The sequence below is a fragment of the Zingiber officinale genome, chromosome 8A (genome assembly GCF_018446385.1).
Source record: "Zingiber officinale cultivar Zhangliang chromosome 8A, Zo_v1.1, whole genome shotgun sequence".
Lineage (NCBI taxonomy): Eukaryota > Viridiplantae > Streptophyta > Magnoliopsida > Zingiberales > Zingiberaceae > Zingiber > Zingiber officinale.
Window position 1 is genome coordinate 85234175 of NC_056000.1, and position 17514 is coordinate 85251688.

The window sequence follows — 17514 nt, forward strand, 5'->3', positions numbered from 1 at the left end:
AAGTGACATGATTATACAAATTACAAAATCTATGAAAATCCATAGAACTCTATGAAAAATATTACAAATGTCTATAAAAATCTTATAAAAAAAGTAAACAAGAGTCTATAAAATTCTGTTAATAGAGCCTGTGGAATTCTATTAAAATCAATAGAAATCTATCAAACTCTATAAAAATCTATTATTTTAAAAGTCATTAGAAATCTAGAATGAATACGAGGCCAAAGAGGGGAGAGGAGTTACAAATTATGCAATTAGAACTCCCAATTTTAATTTGGTTTAATCCATTGAATTTTTAAAATCAATTTAATCAAAATAATTAATATTTTATAAAAAAAATTGAATTTTCAATTTAACTTCGATCGAATGATTCTATTTAACTATCCTTTCTCACACCCAAAGTATCAGGGCCAGCAAAATAGATTTTCATTAAATTTTTCTTATTTTTTATTTCTCTTCTCCTCTTCCTCTACTCAATATAATTTTGGAAAAATAAATAAAAAGACTATACATTTTTTTTCCCTACTGAGTCATCTATATGAATATGGATCAGAAATGCTCCTTGTGGAACTCGAACTTGGTGGAACCCCTCTGGTTGAAGTCATGGCACAACTTGCCTACCTCCTGCCCTAGAACCGGTGCTCCACAGTAGAATACTCCTGTGTTCAATGGATGCACCGTGGATTCAAGTTCGTCGATGTGGTAGGAAAATCGAAAAGGTATGATCTTAATGAGTTACAACAAAACTCACCTATTTTTGCACAGGGATGCTTGGAACTTATCTTGGTGAAGACTTTCTTCCAGTTGGGTCTAGCAAAATGAGTGCGAACCTAACGAATCGATTCGAAAAATATTTGAAGTTACTAGCAAGATCTTCGGTTCCAACCATATGATTGTGCCTCCAATGAATTTAGCAAGATTGTTCTCACCCTAGTGCCAGAGACTATGTCAACACCATTCTTCGCGTGGTTGAGAGCTTGGATCATGGTGATTAGAGCTGACCTTGCGTCTCCTTCCTCGTACACGCTCGTCAAGTAATTGTGCATCTCGATTATTCCCTGATTCGAGCAATTAAATTGGTTAGGAACTAGTAAGTGCAAGGCCTTATATGGTATGCACTGTATGTGCCGGTGAATCGAATTGTAGGAAATTTCGTAGAGTGGCTTACCCTTTGGTCTGACTCAGCCACTTCATTCATGACTCCTTTAAACCAATCGAAGGAGCCTTGCTCCCGCGTAACCCAATAGAAATATGCATTTGTTGTTTTCAGAGTCCACTTTACTCTGCGTGAGGCCTTCATGAGTGTGGCCAAATCGACTCGCTCCCCATTTTGCGGCACCGTCGGTGGGCAGAGCTCGGAGAGTGTATCCTGTATCGGAAAAACTGATAAATTGGCATCTCAACTGAGGCAGTCTTATATTTTTGAATAAGGGCACAATAAGAAGAAGGAATGCAAGTCTCACATTCTCCTCTTCCATTTTGACAATGTTGTTAAGTAGATCCTTCAATATGCTGATGAAAGGTGTTGCACCAATGCCGAGGCCGACGAGTAGAAGAACGTCATACTTCTTGTAATCTTGGGCCGGAGCACCGTAAGGCCCGTCGATCAAAAGTTTTCTTTCTGCCTGACTTTACTCATCAAAATTTTTCTTTCTGCCTAGCTTCATTCATTAGGACTTCCCAATCAAGTATCCGGTCAATCTTGACCTACTTGACTCTTTTTCAAACTCAGACTGGTCAAATCCTAACCAGAGGGGAATTGCTCCAGCAATCTCCCCAATCGGATGATTACACTTGTAATCTCCACGTATTATCTGTATTGTCAAACATCGAAACTCAAACATAAAGACTCAAGCTTGAGCCAACTCAATCTTAGTCAACCAGGTCAACCTTGACCCAGGGATATTGCACCAACAGTAGCCTTGATATGCGTCGAGCATGCAGATGAGCTCGCAGCCCGTCATCGAGTCAACCATCTGATCTATCCTGGGCAGGGGATAGAAGCCCTTTGGTTAGACCTTGTTAAGATCATGGAAGTTGATGCAGACTCGCCATTTATTGTCCATCTTGGAGACTAGCACAACATTAGCTAGTCAGCTCGGGAATTGGACTTCCCTGATATGGCCGACCTCTCGTAGTTTCTCTATCTCTGCTCGGATGATCACGTTCTGCTCCGCGCTAAAATTTCTTTTCCTTTGTTTGATCGGCCGAGCGTCCGGTCGGACGTGAGGTTCGTGCTGAGCCATGCTCAGGGAGATATCGGGCATCTTATGTGTCGAACAGGCGAACACATCGTGATTCTGTTTGAGATAGGTGATCAGCTCTACCTTCTTCTCCTCCTACAGGTCGGTGGCGATGAAGGTCGTGGCTTCCGACCGTTTCAGGTGGATCTGAACGCCCTCCTTTTCCTCATATGCCAGAGTAGGAGGCTTCTTCGTGATCGTATTTACCTCTAGCCGTGGAGTCTTCTGAGCGGCTTTTGCCTCAGTCTTGACCATCTCCACATAGCAATGTCGAGTGGCCAGTTGGTCGCCCTTGACTTTTCCCACCTGGTCGTCTACTGGGAACTTTATTTTCTGGCAGTAAGTCGACACTACCGCCCGGAACTCGTTGAGGGTCGGTCGGCCCAAAATGATATTGTAGGCCGACGTCGCGTCCACCACTATGAAGTTGGTGGTTCGGGTCCTCCTCAATGGTGTTAGGATCTGTTGGCCGACTAGAGGGGGGTGAATAGCCCCTGCACAAATACAAACAAATATGAACCTTTCTCGGACTTAAAAGAACACTTGCATAAAAATAAGAAATGAACTGAAAGACAGATGCACCAAAGTTTTACTTGGTTACAATCGGAGAGGTTGTTAATCCAAGGAAGTGGAACACATTAATATCTCCTTCAGGTAGAGAAGCCTCTTTACAGCAGTGAAAGCTAAGAAAAGAAGAAGCTAAATTAAAACTGAAAGTGTACAAGTGTTGTTACTCAAGATGCTTGTTGTTCTTTAGCTTCTGGACCAATGCTGTATTTATAGCCTTGGTCGGGGCGCCTGGAAGGGTTCTAGGCGCCTAGAGTGGGATAAAATTCTATCCCCGATACGTCAGTCAAAGTCCACATTGATCATGATAAATTTTAGGTTCCGGGCGCTTTGAAGGGTTTCGGGCGCCTGGACCCTATAAGTCTCCGACGCTCAAGTCAATCTCTCACGAAGTAAAGAGTGGAGCAATAAGAACTGTAGCACAACAGTAGAAATCGCATGTAACGCATATCTCCGCTGATGCTTGGACCCCCCTTTATATAGAGCTCCTGTAGCGTGCGTGTATGCTTCCCAAGGCAGACACTCATCTCAAAGCTTTCCTTGAAAAGACTTGTTAGTAAAGTGTTCCTGATACAGTACCTTAATGGACCGAGCATATCTCTGAAGTGACAATGGAAGCTTCCGCCATATGATCTTCTGTCTGACCATGCCACCTGTCAGCCGCACTGACTTCCAAAAGGATATCGAAGATATCCTGCTGTGTATGTTGCTTGTCTGAGCGGAATAGCCGCTCGGCCGGAACTCCATTGTTCATGTGCTGTCTGCCATCGGGCCGAGTGGGATAGCCGCTCGGTCGAAAATCCACTGTCCATGTGCTATTTGCTGTTGGGTCGAGCGGGATAACCGCTCGGCTAGAAGTCCACTGTCCATGTATTATCTGTTGTTTGGCCGAGCAGGATAACCGCTCGATCGGAAGTCCACTGCCCATGTATTGTCTGCTGTTGGGCCGAGTGGGATGGCCGCTCAGGCTGGAATCCTCCATCCTCGTGATCTGTCGCTGGGCCGAGCGGGATATCCGCTCGAACAGGAAGTTCACTGTCTACGTGCTTGGCTGATGTTGAGTCTGCTGCTTGGGCGAGCGGGGTAGCAGCTCGGCTCGGCTTCTGCATATCGTTCTCCCTTGAGCGTCGGACGTTTGAATGCTTCGTGTCGAAGTTAACAACGACGAGTCGGATCCTTTCTCCCGGTCGGAGAATGCTTCGCCCGACCGGCCGATGCCCTATACGCATTGACCGCCCTGAGTTTGATCTCTATCGTCACAACAGGGTAGGACTCCTCAGCATTACCGCATCAGTAGGAATGAACAATCAATTATTAGTCGAACTGTTTAAATCGAATAAATTGATAATTTTTTAGATTTAATCCAACTAATCAAATTTTCGTTAAAAGTTCAAATAAATTGAATGAATAAAATATCAATTGAATCAATCAAAAATTAAAATAACTGAATTTTAGGGGGTGTATTAAAACTATACTTTTAATGACTCTTTTAAAATTTAAAAGTCTAGAGATATTGAAATTAGACTTTTATAAATTCTTTACAAATTTAGTTGGATTCAAAATAGATTTTTAAAAAGTTATAAAAAATCATATGGTATTCAAACTTGACTTTTAAAGACTCCATAAAAGTTTAAAGGTATCCAAAATTGCAATAGATTTCCAAGGATTCTTAGAAAATTCTTTAGTATAAATTTCAATGCCTTAGGTATTACCATAAAAAGTAAAAAATTATCTTCCATTTTACCTAGAGATTTTGACAGATTTTAATCACACTAAACTCTCTCAAGACATCTCTAGGGTTGTCTCCTCTCACGATAAAAAAAAACCTTCTCTCACGACTAAAAAAATTCTCCTACAAAGGTATGATTGTTACTGTTTCGATTGTTTGTCTACAATTTTTCCCTTATTTCATAACGATTGGTATTGTTTCAATTGTTCGTCTATATATCTACAATTTTTGCCATCCTGATTGGTACCGTAAACCTATATATCTGTCTAGAGTCTCTAACAACATCTCTAACGATTAGTATATACTTTTTTCAACTCTATGGGTCAACGTAAGTAGATATTGAATATTATATGAATAGTGGAGCAAAATTTTTTGTTTGATTTCATTTTTTTAGTGGGTGTTCGATTTCATTTTTTATTTTACGAAGCATAATTTGTATATGGAAACTTAATCGTAGAATTTTTACTATTATATGAATAGTGGAGCAGAATTTTTTATTTGATTTCATTTTTTAGTGGGTGTTCAATTTTATTTTTTATTTTATAGAGCACAATTTGTGTATAGAAAATTAATCGTAGAAACTTCGTGTAAAATATTTTTCTTTTGTGGTTCATAGGTGATTATTTTTGCATCATTCTAACTCAAAATCGACTTTGAAATATTGCTGGTTTTGGATTTATATAATTTGGGGAAAATGGAGCAACTGCTCTATGGTATGCAATTTTCAATATTCATTTTAGCAAAAAACAAAGGATCAAAGAAGATATCAATTATTTGTCAATTTTTAATTATACTATGATGGTAGAAGTCAACACATGATCATGCATTTTTATACACGATGGCTTGCTTTCATAAACATGTGCAAATATGTAATCGAGAATGCATGAACTTTCAATAAAAACCTCATATAATTTAATAGTGAAATTAATAAATTAAGAAACATTTGATTGTTGAAGTTTTCTTTTTCTGTTTAATTGGTTGCATAAGGCAAACTTTTATTATAAAACAACAAAGAATATTGTTATATATGTGCTCATCCACCATTTTTTCTATCTTATGCATGCTAAAGAAGTACTATCAATGGGAGATTCACAAGCAAAATATAATATATGGACTACAGAGGAGAGCAATGAATTATTAAGACTTATGGTTGATGCTGCAATGCGAGGATGACGTGATAGGAATGGTGTGTTGAACAAAAGAACAGTGGAAATAAAAATACTTCCTACTCTTAATGCAAAACTTGGCTGTGAAAAGACTTTTGCACAGTATCAAAGCCGTTTGAAGTGGTTCAAACAATGACATAACAACTACTGTAAGCTTATACGTCATAGTTCTGGGTTTGGATGAGATTCTATGACAAAGAAATTCATAGCTAGTGATGAAGTATGAGAGGATTATTTTAAGGTTAGAATAATAAATTGTATATTTACAATTAGAATTTGAATTAAACTTATGATTTTTGTTCTTTGGCAGTCTCACCCTAAACATGAATATTATCGGACTGATACTTTTGAGGATTATGAAGACTTAAGACTTGTAGTTGGGAATGGAACTGCTACAGGAAAATATGCAATTGAACTTGGAGATGACACTGATGCGAGAACCTCTGAGACAGAAGAAAATGGGGGTACTAACTTATTAGATGATTACGTGTTTGATTACAACAGTGATGAATTCATACAAAGCAATATGCAAGAATCTTCATATCAACCTCTATTTCCTGAGGACCTTGCTTCACCATTACCATCTCAACCTATGAGTTCCGAGGTTCCACAAGCAACTAGAAAACGAGATAGGACCTAATTTGAAACAAAATCAAGCAACTAGAAAATGTGATATTGATCATGTTGTCAATAACAATTAGTTTTTTTTTCCATACAAGACTAATGAAAAATATTAAATTTTCTCAATATTTTAATAATTATTTATCTAATTTTGGTATGTATTATTAAAAAATATTGATTAATGAATTATATACGTTGAATTGACTTGAAGAATTGAAATTTGATTTTAATAAATTGAATAATGATTCATTCATTATTTTTATTAAATTAAAGTTAAGCAAAGAAGAATTTACTTATACAAATAAATAATAAAAAGTTGAAGATGTTATCGTTCAGTTATTAGTTCAAAGAAATAAATAAAAAAGTGACATAATTATACAAATTATAAAATTCATGAAAATCCACATAACTCTATGAAAAATTACAAATGTCTATAAAAATCTTAAAAAAAATCAAGAAGAGTCTATGAAATTCTATTTATAGAGTCTGTGGAATTCTATTAAAGTCAATAGAAATCTATCAAACTCAAAAAAATATATTATTTTAAAAGTCATTAGAAATCTGGAATGAATACGTGGCTAAAGAGGGGAGAGGAGTTACAAATTATGCAATTAGAACTCCCAATTTTAATTTGGTTTAATCTATTGAATTTTTAAAATCAAGATCGAATCAATTTAATCAAAATAATTCATATTTATAAAAAAAATTGAATTTTCAATTTAACTTCGATCGACTGATTCTATTTAACTATCCTTTCTCACAACCAAAGTATCAGGGTCAGCAAAATAGACTTTCATTAACTTTTTCTTATTTTTTATTTCTCTTCTCCTCTTCCTCCTGCTCACAATATAATTTTGGAAAAATAAATAAAAAGACTATACATTTTTTTTTTCCCTACTGAGTCATCTATATCAATATGGATCAGAAATGCTCCTTGTGGAACTCGAACTTGGTGGAACCCCTCTGGTTGAAGTCATGGCACAACTTGCCTACCTCCTGCCCTAGAACCGGTGCTCCACAGTAGAATACTCCTGTGTTCAATGGATGCACCGTGGATTCAAGTTCGTCAATGCGGTAGGAAAATCGAAAAGGTACGATCTTGATGAGTTACAACAAAACTCACCTATTTTTGCACACGGATGCTTGGAACTTATCTTGGTGAAGACTTTCTTCCAGTTGGGTCTAGCAAAATGAGTGCGAACCTAACGAATCGATTCGAAAAATATTTGAAGTTACTAGCAAGATCTTCGGTTCCAACCATATGATTGTGCCTCCAATGAATTTAGCAAGATTGTTCTCACCCTAGTGCCAGAGACTATGTCAACACCATTCTTCGCGTGGTTGAGGGCTTGGATCATGGTGATTAGAGCTGACCTTGCGTCTCCTTCCTCGTACACGCTCGTCAAGTAATTGTGCATCTCGATTATTCCCTGATTCGAGCAATTAAATTGGTTAGGAACTAGTAAGTGCAAGGCCTTATATGGTATGCACTGTATGTGCCGGTGAATCGAATTGTAGGAAATTTCGTAGAGTGGCTTACCCTTTGGTCTGACTCAGCCACTTCATTCATGACTCCTTTAAACCAATCGAAGGAGCCTTGCTCCCGCGTAACCCAATAGAAATATGCATTTGTTGTTTTGAGAGTCCACTTCACTCTGCGTGAGGCCTTCATGAGTGTGGCCAAATCGACTCGCTCCCCATTTTGCGTCACCGTCGGTGGGCAGAGCTCGGAGAGTGTATCCTGTATCGGAAAAACTGATAAATTGGCATCTCAACTGAGGCAGTCTTATATTTTTGAATAAGGGCACAATAAGAAGAAGGAATGCAAGTCTCACATTCTCCTCTTCCATTTTGACAATGTTGTTAAGTAGATCCTTCAATATGCTAATGAAAGGTGTTGCACCAATGCCGAGGCCGACGAGGAGAAGAACGTCATACTTCTTGTAATCTTGGGCCGGAGCACCGTAAGGCCCGTCGATCAAAAGCTTTGGCAAACTGCGATAAGAAAATGAGCTCTCTATTGTATCACTGTGAACATTATGATTCATTGCATTGCATTGCATTTTGACATCAGATACATGTTTGTTTGTGACATATCTACCTCTTCTTGGTAGCATCATCTGCTCTCAAAAGGCCACTCTTTCCTGCAACTGAAGGTTCACATGCCGCCGCAAAAACTCGCTTTAGTTCCCTTGTCCAATCACCGAGTTGTCTAATGTGGACGCTCAAGTAGTCGTCTCCAGGAGCAGAAGTGATTGAGAAAGGATGCCTGAATGAAAAGAAGACAGCTTACATTAAACATACAATTTTCAAGAACTGATTTGACTGACATCTTGGGTTTTACCATTCAAAGGGGGAGACGGCGGGGCACTGCACAAACATGTACTGACCACTCTTGTGGCGGAATGCTGCAGGCTTCGACATTTGAAGCGTAAGAACATTGCCTGGATATATGGCTACCTGAATATGAAGTTAAGAAGTTACTAACACTAGCTAGATGATTGTCCACTCCGTGGACGGACGGTCTAACTTTTAGCAATAGAGCAGAGTTACCTTTAGTAAGCGAACCGAGTAATGACCGGACCTGAGGGCTCTTAGGCTCCTCTCCCCGACGTACAGAAGAACAGGAACTGCAAGATACATCCATGTCTGCATCAGTCAAGAAGGTTGAGTTACATGATAGCAGAAAAATCATAAAAATTAAGAAGCCAATGCAGAAAGAACTTACTGTCTTATTGTACCACTTGTGGATGAGGTAGAGAAATTCTCCATGGACAATCAACAAAATGTAGACGATGACAAACAGGTGGTGAGAGTACCAAAAGGCATTGAAACCAGTGAGCCTATCGAAGGGCTTAGGGAACTTCACTAGGCTCCGACGAAACCAGTGTGTTGCGAGGACGAAAGCCACCACCATGCAGACCACCATTATGATTCCAGTGATGCCCTCAACGCCTCGCATGAGATCTAAGTAGGTTGGCTTTGTGTCCCCAAAATATCGTTGCAAGCCTTGGTACTTCTCATCGGAGGAAGAGATTAGCCGGGGAAAGTCACAAGTGATATGGTTGCCTGCGTGGAGGATTACTCCGACGACTATCGCTGCTGCTATGGTCTAGATATGGTATTACCAATTGTTAGTGTTAGAACATAGAGCAGCAATAAATATGTTAGGCAGCAGAACATTCCGTAGATTAAAGTAGCATCATTTAGTTCGACTTCAAAAGCCCACAAGGTCTAGTTTCTCATCTAGTCTCTAGCCAAATTTTGGTACTGATCAATGTCTTCTTCATTTTGCCATCAAAGCTTTTGAATTACTCCAGGCTCATGGATAAGTGGAATTCTTCATTCTTTATAAATATTAGAAGAGTGTCCTGACTTCAATAATTAAATTGATTTTGTCCTGATTGAAGACTGCCAATTTGAAGATACTATGAAAGTTAGGCTTGTTAGTCTTGAAAGGCATGAGAAGACATAGAAGTTAGGATGTTTCATGTTCGTTTAGATACTCATTTTGAGATTCAATGGATTCTAACAGTCAACATATTTGTGCATAAGTGATTCAGATGACAAGCCAATCTCAAAGATATGCTTTCTGATTAACCTAAAATGATCCAGCAGAAACACAGCAAAGCTAAGAGGGATAAAACTTAGGGCCAAGCTATGATGGTGTGGATTGGCACGTGTTTCTTCCCACTTACTTTCATGTTCATTTATTTAATTGTTTCATTCTTAGCAGCCTTTGGCCGCTGTAGCAGTCACTGATTTGCGTTGCAGCTGGAACCAAATATTTTTAATTATATGATTAGACTTCAAATATATCCGGCAAGGTATACCTATCTTCCCTATACATGAAGTAAAAAGAAACGTGTTCTATCCACTGGTGATGAGGTGATGCTTTCATCCTCCACATCTATCTGCCTAACTGATTATTTAATAACATCATTGCTTTCCACGCGCATTCCTTCATATCCGTAGGTCTCACATAACAGGGAGGAATAAATAATGGAGCAAGGCCCGTACGCATTAATTAATTAGAAAAAGAAAATTTATTTGGCTCCCATACCTCTTTTCTACGCTTGTAACTTTAATAAATATTATTAAAACTCTTTATTTAGTTTGCTGATATAATTTTCACCTTATTCAAGGGTTGAGACAAACAGTTATATTTGCTATTTTATATGAAATAGTACATGTACTATAAAAGTTCTCAAAAATAAAAATATTATGATAGATATATAGACATACTAAAATGAATAAAATAAAAAATAAAAAAATATTAGACCGAGAGAGAAAATTTTGAGAGATATATTTAAATGATAAAAATATATATTTAAACTACTAATAAAGATAAAATTTATTTAAATATAAATAATGATGTAATAGAAAATAGAATTTTATAAGGATCCATCTATCAAGCCTATCTAGTGAGATTAGGATTGTAAACAAGCTAAGTTGAATTAAGTTTTGGGATATTCAAGCTTATTTGATAAGATAATCGAGTTAAGTCAAGTCATGTCTAAAATGAACCAAGTCATTGAAATGATTATTCAAGCTTAACTTGATTTATTTTATATGAGTTTGAGCTTGGTTCAGACAATTGACTTAAACTTGATTTGTTTAGATGTTATCGAACTCTCAATTTTAACTTGTTTGATTGTTTGAAATTTAGATTTTTTTTATTGATTATTGAGTTTGATAATTCAAATTTGTTTGTATATTTTAAAATTTTATTTATTTAATATTTTGATAAGAAATTATTAATAAACGTGGTCTGTGAATATTGTTCACGAATATCAACTGTTGTTCACAAACATGAACACATGTCTTTAAGTTTGTTTGTTTAATTTAATGAATTGCTCAAATTTGATATTTAATTAATCTTGTGTGTATTGAACGAATATAATTTTTATCAAACTGAATACTAAATTTGTTTATAAATATTTTATCGCTTAAAGTGAGATAAAATTTGATTGCTATTGTTTTTTTATATATTTAGATAGTATTTATGAAATTATAATAGTCAAATGAAAAAACTGAAAATTAAAAGGGCATGAATTTCAGAAGTATAGTTAAGGAATGTACTAACTACTAACCTTGTGGAAGTTGATGTTGTCGTCGAATGGCAGGGCACGGGCGAGGCGGGTGGAGCGTAGCCAGGTGATGGTGTTCCGGCACACTGGGAGGAGGATGAGAGCCATGTTAAGCTTCAGCGTCTCGGCGGCGCCCTTGGCGGTGGTGAGGCAGTATCCCATGACGTGGAACGCGTACCTGTTGCGGTACTGTATGAATTTCCAGGTGAAGAGTCCGGCCATGACGGCGATCCACAGCGCCACCACCCAAAGCCTCTTCCAGTTCTCCTCCACGTAGTAGGCCACCTTGGCGGTCAGCTTCCGGATTGGTCCCTTCTTCCTCAGCCCCCCCAGGTTCTGGCTCAGCGCCTGGCTCGTGTAGCTCAGCGCTTGGCTGTAGTTGATGTACGTGTCCTTTTGCAGCAGCAACGTCTCCAGTTGCCAAAGCTGTCCGCCATGAGAATTTGCTTTAGCAGGAATCCATTTATTAGTCTATTCATCAATACAAGCGATCGACATGCATGATTTTCTTCGACTCGAAGGGAACATCAGTGACAGACAGTCCACAAGTTTGACATGACACCCCAACTCGTTTCTAGAAACCAAAGCTTAAGATTGACGAGAGGATATGCGCCTTCACCAGATGGATACAAAAGTCAACGGGTCTCTATCACTTTATGGAAGAGAAGTCGACGAAGACGAACAGGGCTCATGGCTGCTTAATTTAATTATGATTCAATCTATGTAAGCAGCTGATAGAACTAGCTTAATTTGTTTCTTTGTGGCATGCAATTTAAAGAACAGAGTAGGGTTTCAATCGACCAGACCTCGATGTAGCCGAGTCTCTCGGGATCCAACTCCTCCATTATTAGAGCTGCGTACTCCTCTGCTTGTTCTTTCAGCCTCGACAGCTTATTAGCAGACGCACTGAGCATTATTATCTGAAACATTTTTTTTTTAAAAAAAAGATGAACAAGTCAATGCAAATGGAAAATAACTACTTTGTTGATAATTTAAATGGAAATGACAAAGCACCAAAAAGATTTCCTTTCCCTCATCATCATTCAATCAGTCTTTGGCCTAAATGCCCTTCACCAACCAGGAGTCAGCATCAGTGGACAGTGTTTGAGCTAGGCAAGGGAATAAAAATCAAGATAGGAGCTTCCACTTCCTCTCATTGTTTTTCAGTTAGAGAACCATTTGAATGCGTCAATGAAAACAGAGAGTTCTTTGTGAGGCAAGAAGGCAAGGAGTGGAGGCAATGGGCAGGTGAAGGGTGGTTGGTGTTGATGTGCCGGTTCTGTTCACCCACCCCATTAAGCTTAATGTCTTGTAAATGATTCAAGATTAAAAAAAAAATCCTAAAATACAATTAATTGTTTGCATAATTGGGTTGGGTGTTCTTTGGGAAGATGTAAATGATGAGCAAGAAAGGAAGGAAGGAAGGAGAGAGGGTAAAAAGGTTACCTCTTTGACTTCCTCCTCTGTGATGTGGCCGTCCTCGTTCTTGTCCACCCTAAACAGATTCAAAATTTGAAAAAATTGGGGGATCGGATCTGGGGTTGGAAGAAGGAGAGAATTAGGGATTTGTTACATGTCGAAGAAGATCTGGAGTCGAGAATCGAAGCTTTGGTCGGTGATCTGACACCAGAACTCGTGGAGTTCCTCTCTGCTGATCCGCTCGGTATTCAACCTTCGTCTCCTAGTCAATGCGTCGAACAGCTCCAGTGCGAACTCCTTGGAGTCTTTCATTCCTGCATCCGGCTAGGGTTTTGGTCAGATGGAGTGGAGATTGATTGGAGAGGGGGATTGAGGAGGAACCTATGCATTGGGCGAAATCGGATCGGGCGAGGTAGTTGTCGCGCGCGAGCTTGTCGAAGTTGCTCTGCACCTCGTTCCACGCGTCGACGCCGTTGGCGTTGCGGCCGCTGATGAATCGGAGGCCTCGGAGGGCCTTCTGGGCGACGGATCTGGTCCGATCGAGCTGCGCCCGCTGCCGGCGCGCGGCCCTGGCGGCCAGCGCGGAGTCGATCCCTTGAGACGTCGAGGAGGACAGGACGGGCTGCCGCGAGGGCGGGCCGTGGCCCCACGTGAACCTTTTGAGCTCCGCCTTGAGGTCCTCCTTCAGCTGCCGCGCCCGCGCCACCGCCTCCGCCTTCAACTCCTGCGAGATCTGCCGCAGCCGGTGCGACGAGCTCCGCCCGATGGACGGCGACCGTGACGCCGACGCCATCTCCGACCACGTCGCGTCCGACGCGTACCCGGCCTCATTCGCCGCCGCCGCCGCATCCGCCGCCGCCGGCTCTACGCTTCGGAGCACGATGGTGTCGTCGTCCTGCAGATCGATCGTCACCTCCACGAACTCCTCCCCATCGTCGGACGCCATCGCCGACGTCCCCGACGACGACGCCCGGCTCATCCCCTTCCCCTCCGGCAACGCCACCGAGTCCGACGTCCATCGCCGCTCATGACTCGTCGCCGACGCCCCCCTCATACCACACAACTCCGACCTCCAACTCCGCCACCACCGAACTACCAAACAACAATACCAATTCAACACACAACAGGATCCTCGCCGAACGCCCTCGGACCCAAAATCTTACGCGTTCACTATCCGAACAAAACCTCCTTCATCGCCATGAGTCCGAACCGAACTAACTTCGCCGGAGGGCGGCAGCTGCGGTCGGAGAGGAGGAAGAGCCGCGAGCTGGCAAGGTTTTTGGATTAAGCTTTAATGGAGGGAGCAACGACATGGCATTAATTTAGTTACCAAAGCGCATATAAATAAAGTTGAAGGCGAATATATAAACATGGTTCAGTTTGGGGTTTGAATTCAAGGTCCGCGTAGTCCAGACGGGAAGAGGACCTCAGCCATTCTGGAAACTATGGGGTCAAATTTGGGTTGGTGGGTCTTTTTATTTACCCGAAAGGATTGCGTCGGTCGATCGGACCAGACCGGATCGACTTTTTCCTCGATAGGTGTTTATGAAATTACCACGTTTAGGTTGGAGTAGTTTAGCCTTCCTTGTTGATGGATTGTACACGAGAAGATAGTTTGGATCTAATTAGTTTGCGTCTAACCTATCAAGTTTATTGTCAAGCAAGCGGGATTAATCATGTTGATATTTGATTATTATTTTGAGAGTTCTAAGCTCCACAAGGATATTCTTGAAAAAATAGATTTAAATGCTTATAAATTAGGATGGTTTTCAAAGCATAGAAGGGGAAACAAAACTTTTAATGGCCATTTATTGAAAACAAAATAAAATCAAAAAATTTCAAATATTCATATGTAGAATTAATATATTGATTATTTGATTATAAATGATATATATTTTTTTTACTTTATTGATAAAATACATCATGTAGTAATATGTAAGTTGATGATTTTTTTTTTATAAATGTGTTAAAATTATAATGTATTAGATTTATACAATTTTTTAAAATGTTAATAGATTGTAATGTATTTAAGTTGTGTCCCTACATAAATGTACACGAGCTTCATGGGCCTAATTATTTAAATTAAGCCCACTAACATTCTTCTCTTATTGGGCTTGAAGTTATAAATTAAAATCATGTTTATTCTCCAAAATACTCCTATCATGAATGTATGTGGATGTTATAAATTGAATCAATCTTCAACATCTAATAACTCAAGTGAATGTATCCAAATTGTAAGATGAATGTATCTTACCAATGCAAGATGAATATATCTTACCAATGCAATGTATATGACTTCGATTTGTTCAAATGTATTTAATTTTAATGTTGAATGTATCTACTCACTCTATAAATAAGGAGTTGTAAACATCATTTTAATAAGAAAATAAGAAGTATCTGGCGTGAGTTATCATTATCTCACCTCAAACAAAGCAAAGTGAACTGGAAGTTCAAAGATTATTTACTTATAAAATTTAGTCAATCAAGTGCCAAATGCATTTACTAACCCAAAGAAGGTGACAAAATCATATATTTCAACTGCTAATACTCCAATCAGAATTGATGTCCCCGAAGGACAACTTAAAAATGCAAATAAGCCAAAACTACAAGTGAAACATTGTAGACGTATTGTTTCCAAAGATAAATGTTCTTTTAAAAGAAAAGAATCAAAGGCTCAAAATGAGAAAGTAATAACTCTGAAAGAGTCTCCAGTCATTGATAACATGATTCCAGAAAAATCTCAGGTACTTGATAATCAAGAGATCTTTATAAATTATATTATGATTGAAAAAAGATGAAATCAAAATGGAATTGACGTCGATGATATTTTTGAGTATCATATTTCATATTTCATATAGTTCCCTTATATAAGAATAAGGGAGATGTACAAAATTATGTAAACTATAGGGGTATTAAACTAATGAGTCATATTATGAAACTTTGGGAAAAAATAATAGAAAAAAGATTAAGAAAGGAGACCACAATGATAGAAAATTAATTTAGATTTATGCCTGGAAGGTCGACAATAGAAGCTATACATCTTCTTAGACAATTAAGTGAAAAATATCAGGAGCAAAATCAAGATCTACACATGGTATTCATTGAGTTAGAAAAAACTTATGATAGAGTTCCAAGAGAAATAATATGGAGAATTTTAGAAAATAGAGGTGTTAGCGTAATATATATTGAACTAATTAAGGATATGTATGAGGATGTAACGACCAGAGTAAAGACTTCAGGCGGAGTAACTAAAGCATTTCCAATAAAGATAGGGTTACATCAAGGATCAGTTCTAAGTCCTATTCTTTTACACTAATTATGGACGAACTCACTGCGCACATTCAAGACACAGTACCAAAGTGCATATTGTTTGCAGATGATATTATTTTGGTAGATGAACCACGTGAATGATTAAATGCTAAACTAGAATCTTGGAGGGAAATACTAGAAGGGAAATGTTTTAAGATTAGTAGATTAAAGACAATATATGGAATTTAAGTTTAGTAATATTAGAAGTAATGAAACAATTGTTAAGATAGGAGAGGACGAGTTACTCGGAACCGAGAGGTTTAAATATTTAGGATCATTTTTGCAAAACGATGGAGGGATTGAGAGAGATGTCTTATATAGAATACAAGCAGGATGGATAAAATGGAGGGGAGCGTCGAGTGTTTTATGTGACTGTAAAATATCTCTTAAACTTAAAGGTAAGTTCTATAAAACCGCAGTTAAACCTGCTATGTTATATGAAGCTGAATGTTGAGTTATGACTCGAGCACATGAGCAGAAGATGAGAGTTGCAGAGATGAGGATGTTAAGGTGGATGTGTGGACATACGAGGATGGATAAAATAAGAAATGAGAGCATTAGAGAGAAAGTCGGAGTTACATCTATTGAGGAAAAACTTCGAGAGACACGTTTAAGATAGTACAGACATGTACTTAGATGACCAATAAATGCTCCAGTTAGGCGATGTGAAACTATGATAAACATGCATATTAAATGAGGAAGAGGAAGACAAAAAAAATACTTGGTTAGCAACAATAAAATAAGATAAAATTTATTTAAATATAGATGATGATATAATAAGAGATAGAGCTCAATGGCGTAAAATGATTCATGCAGTCGACCCCACTTAGTGAGAAAAGGCTTGGTTGTTGTTGTTGTTGTATATATTTCATATTTCATACAATATTGAGTATCGTATTTCATATTTCATACAATATCTTTCTAACAAGGTTAATTAATCAAGATTTTTTTATAGCTCAAGTCTATGTAGATGATATAATATTTGGGTCAACTAATTTAAAACTTCTACAAGAATTTATAACATTGATGGAATAATAATTTGAAATGAGTCTAGTAGGACAACTAACATTCTTCCTAGCTAGGTCTACAAATCAAACAAACAAATGAAGAAAATTATGTTTATCAACAAAAATATACACATAAATTACTCAAGAAGTTTAGAATGGAAAACTTCAAGGGAATTAAAACTCCAATGACCACTAATGTAACCCTAGACAGTGATCCAAACGGAAAACCTATAGACCTCAAATATTACAGAAGTGTCATAGGAAGCCTATACCTAACTGCTAGTCGACCTAATATCTTATTTGCAGTTAGTATATATATTAGGTACCAAACACACACCAAGGAGTCACACTTGGCTAATGTTA

At 38.4% G+C, this 17514-nt stretch overlaps 1 protein-coding gene across 3 annotated transcripts; it reads right to left on the reverse strand.

Moving 5' to 3' along the window:
• Nucleotides 1-533: 533 nt before the first annotated feature.
• On the reverse strand, nt 534-14179 carry LOC122009796 (respiratory burst oxidase homolog protein A-like). Of its 3 annotated transcripts, none has more exons than XM_042566088.1 (14): nt 13217-14179; nt 12990-13149; nt 12863-12911; nt 12223-12336; nt 11420-11842; nt 9055-9438; nt 8880-8975; nt 8671-8786; nt 8428-8595; nt 8162-8321; nt 1169-1369; nt 930-1058; nt 752-830; nt 534-659 (listed from the first exon to the last, which is right to left on the reverse strand). In XM_042566088.1, the coding sequence occupies exons 1-14, from the start codon at nt 13887-13889 to the stop codon at nt 550-552; spliced, it is 2862 nt and encodes a 953-aa protein (XP_042422022.1). In that variant the 5' UTR covers nt 13890-14179; the 3' UTR covers nt 534-549. The 3 variants fall into 3 exon arrangements, with proteins under 3 accessions (XP_042422022.1, XP_042422020.1, XP_042422021.1); XM_042566086.1 differs by lacking the exons at nt 534-659; nt 752-830; nt 930-1058; nt 1169-1369 and adding exons at nt 7165-7357; nt 7450-7528; nt 7628-7756; nt 7867-8067 and having other exon boundaries at nt 13217-14177; XM_042566087.1 differs by lacking the exons at nt 534-659; nt 752-830; nt 930-1058; nt 1169-1369 and adding an exon at nt 7886-8081 and having other exon boundaries at nt 13217-14164.
• Nucleotides 14180-17514: the final 3335 nt, after the last annotated feature.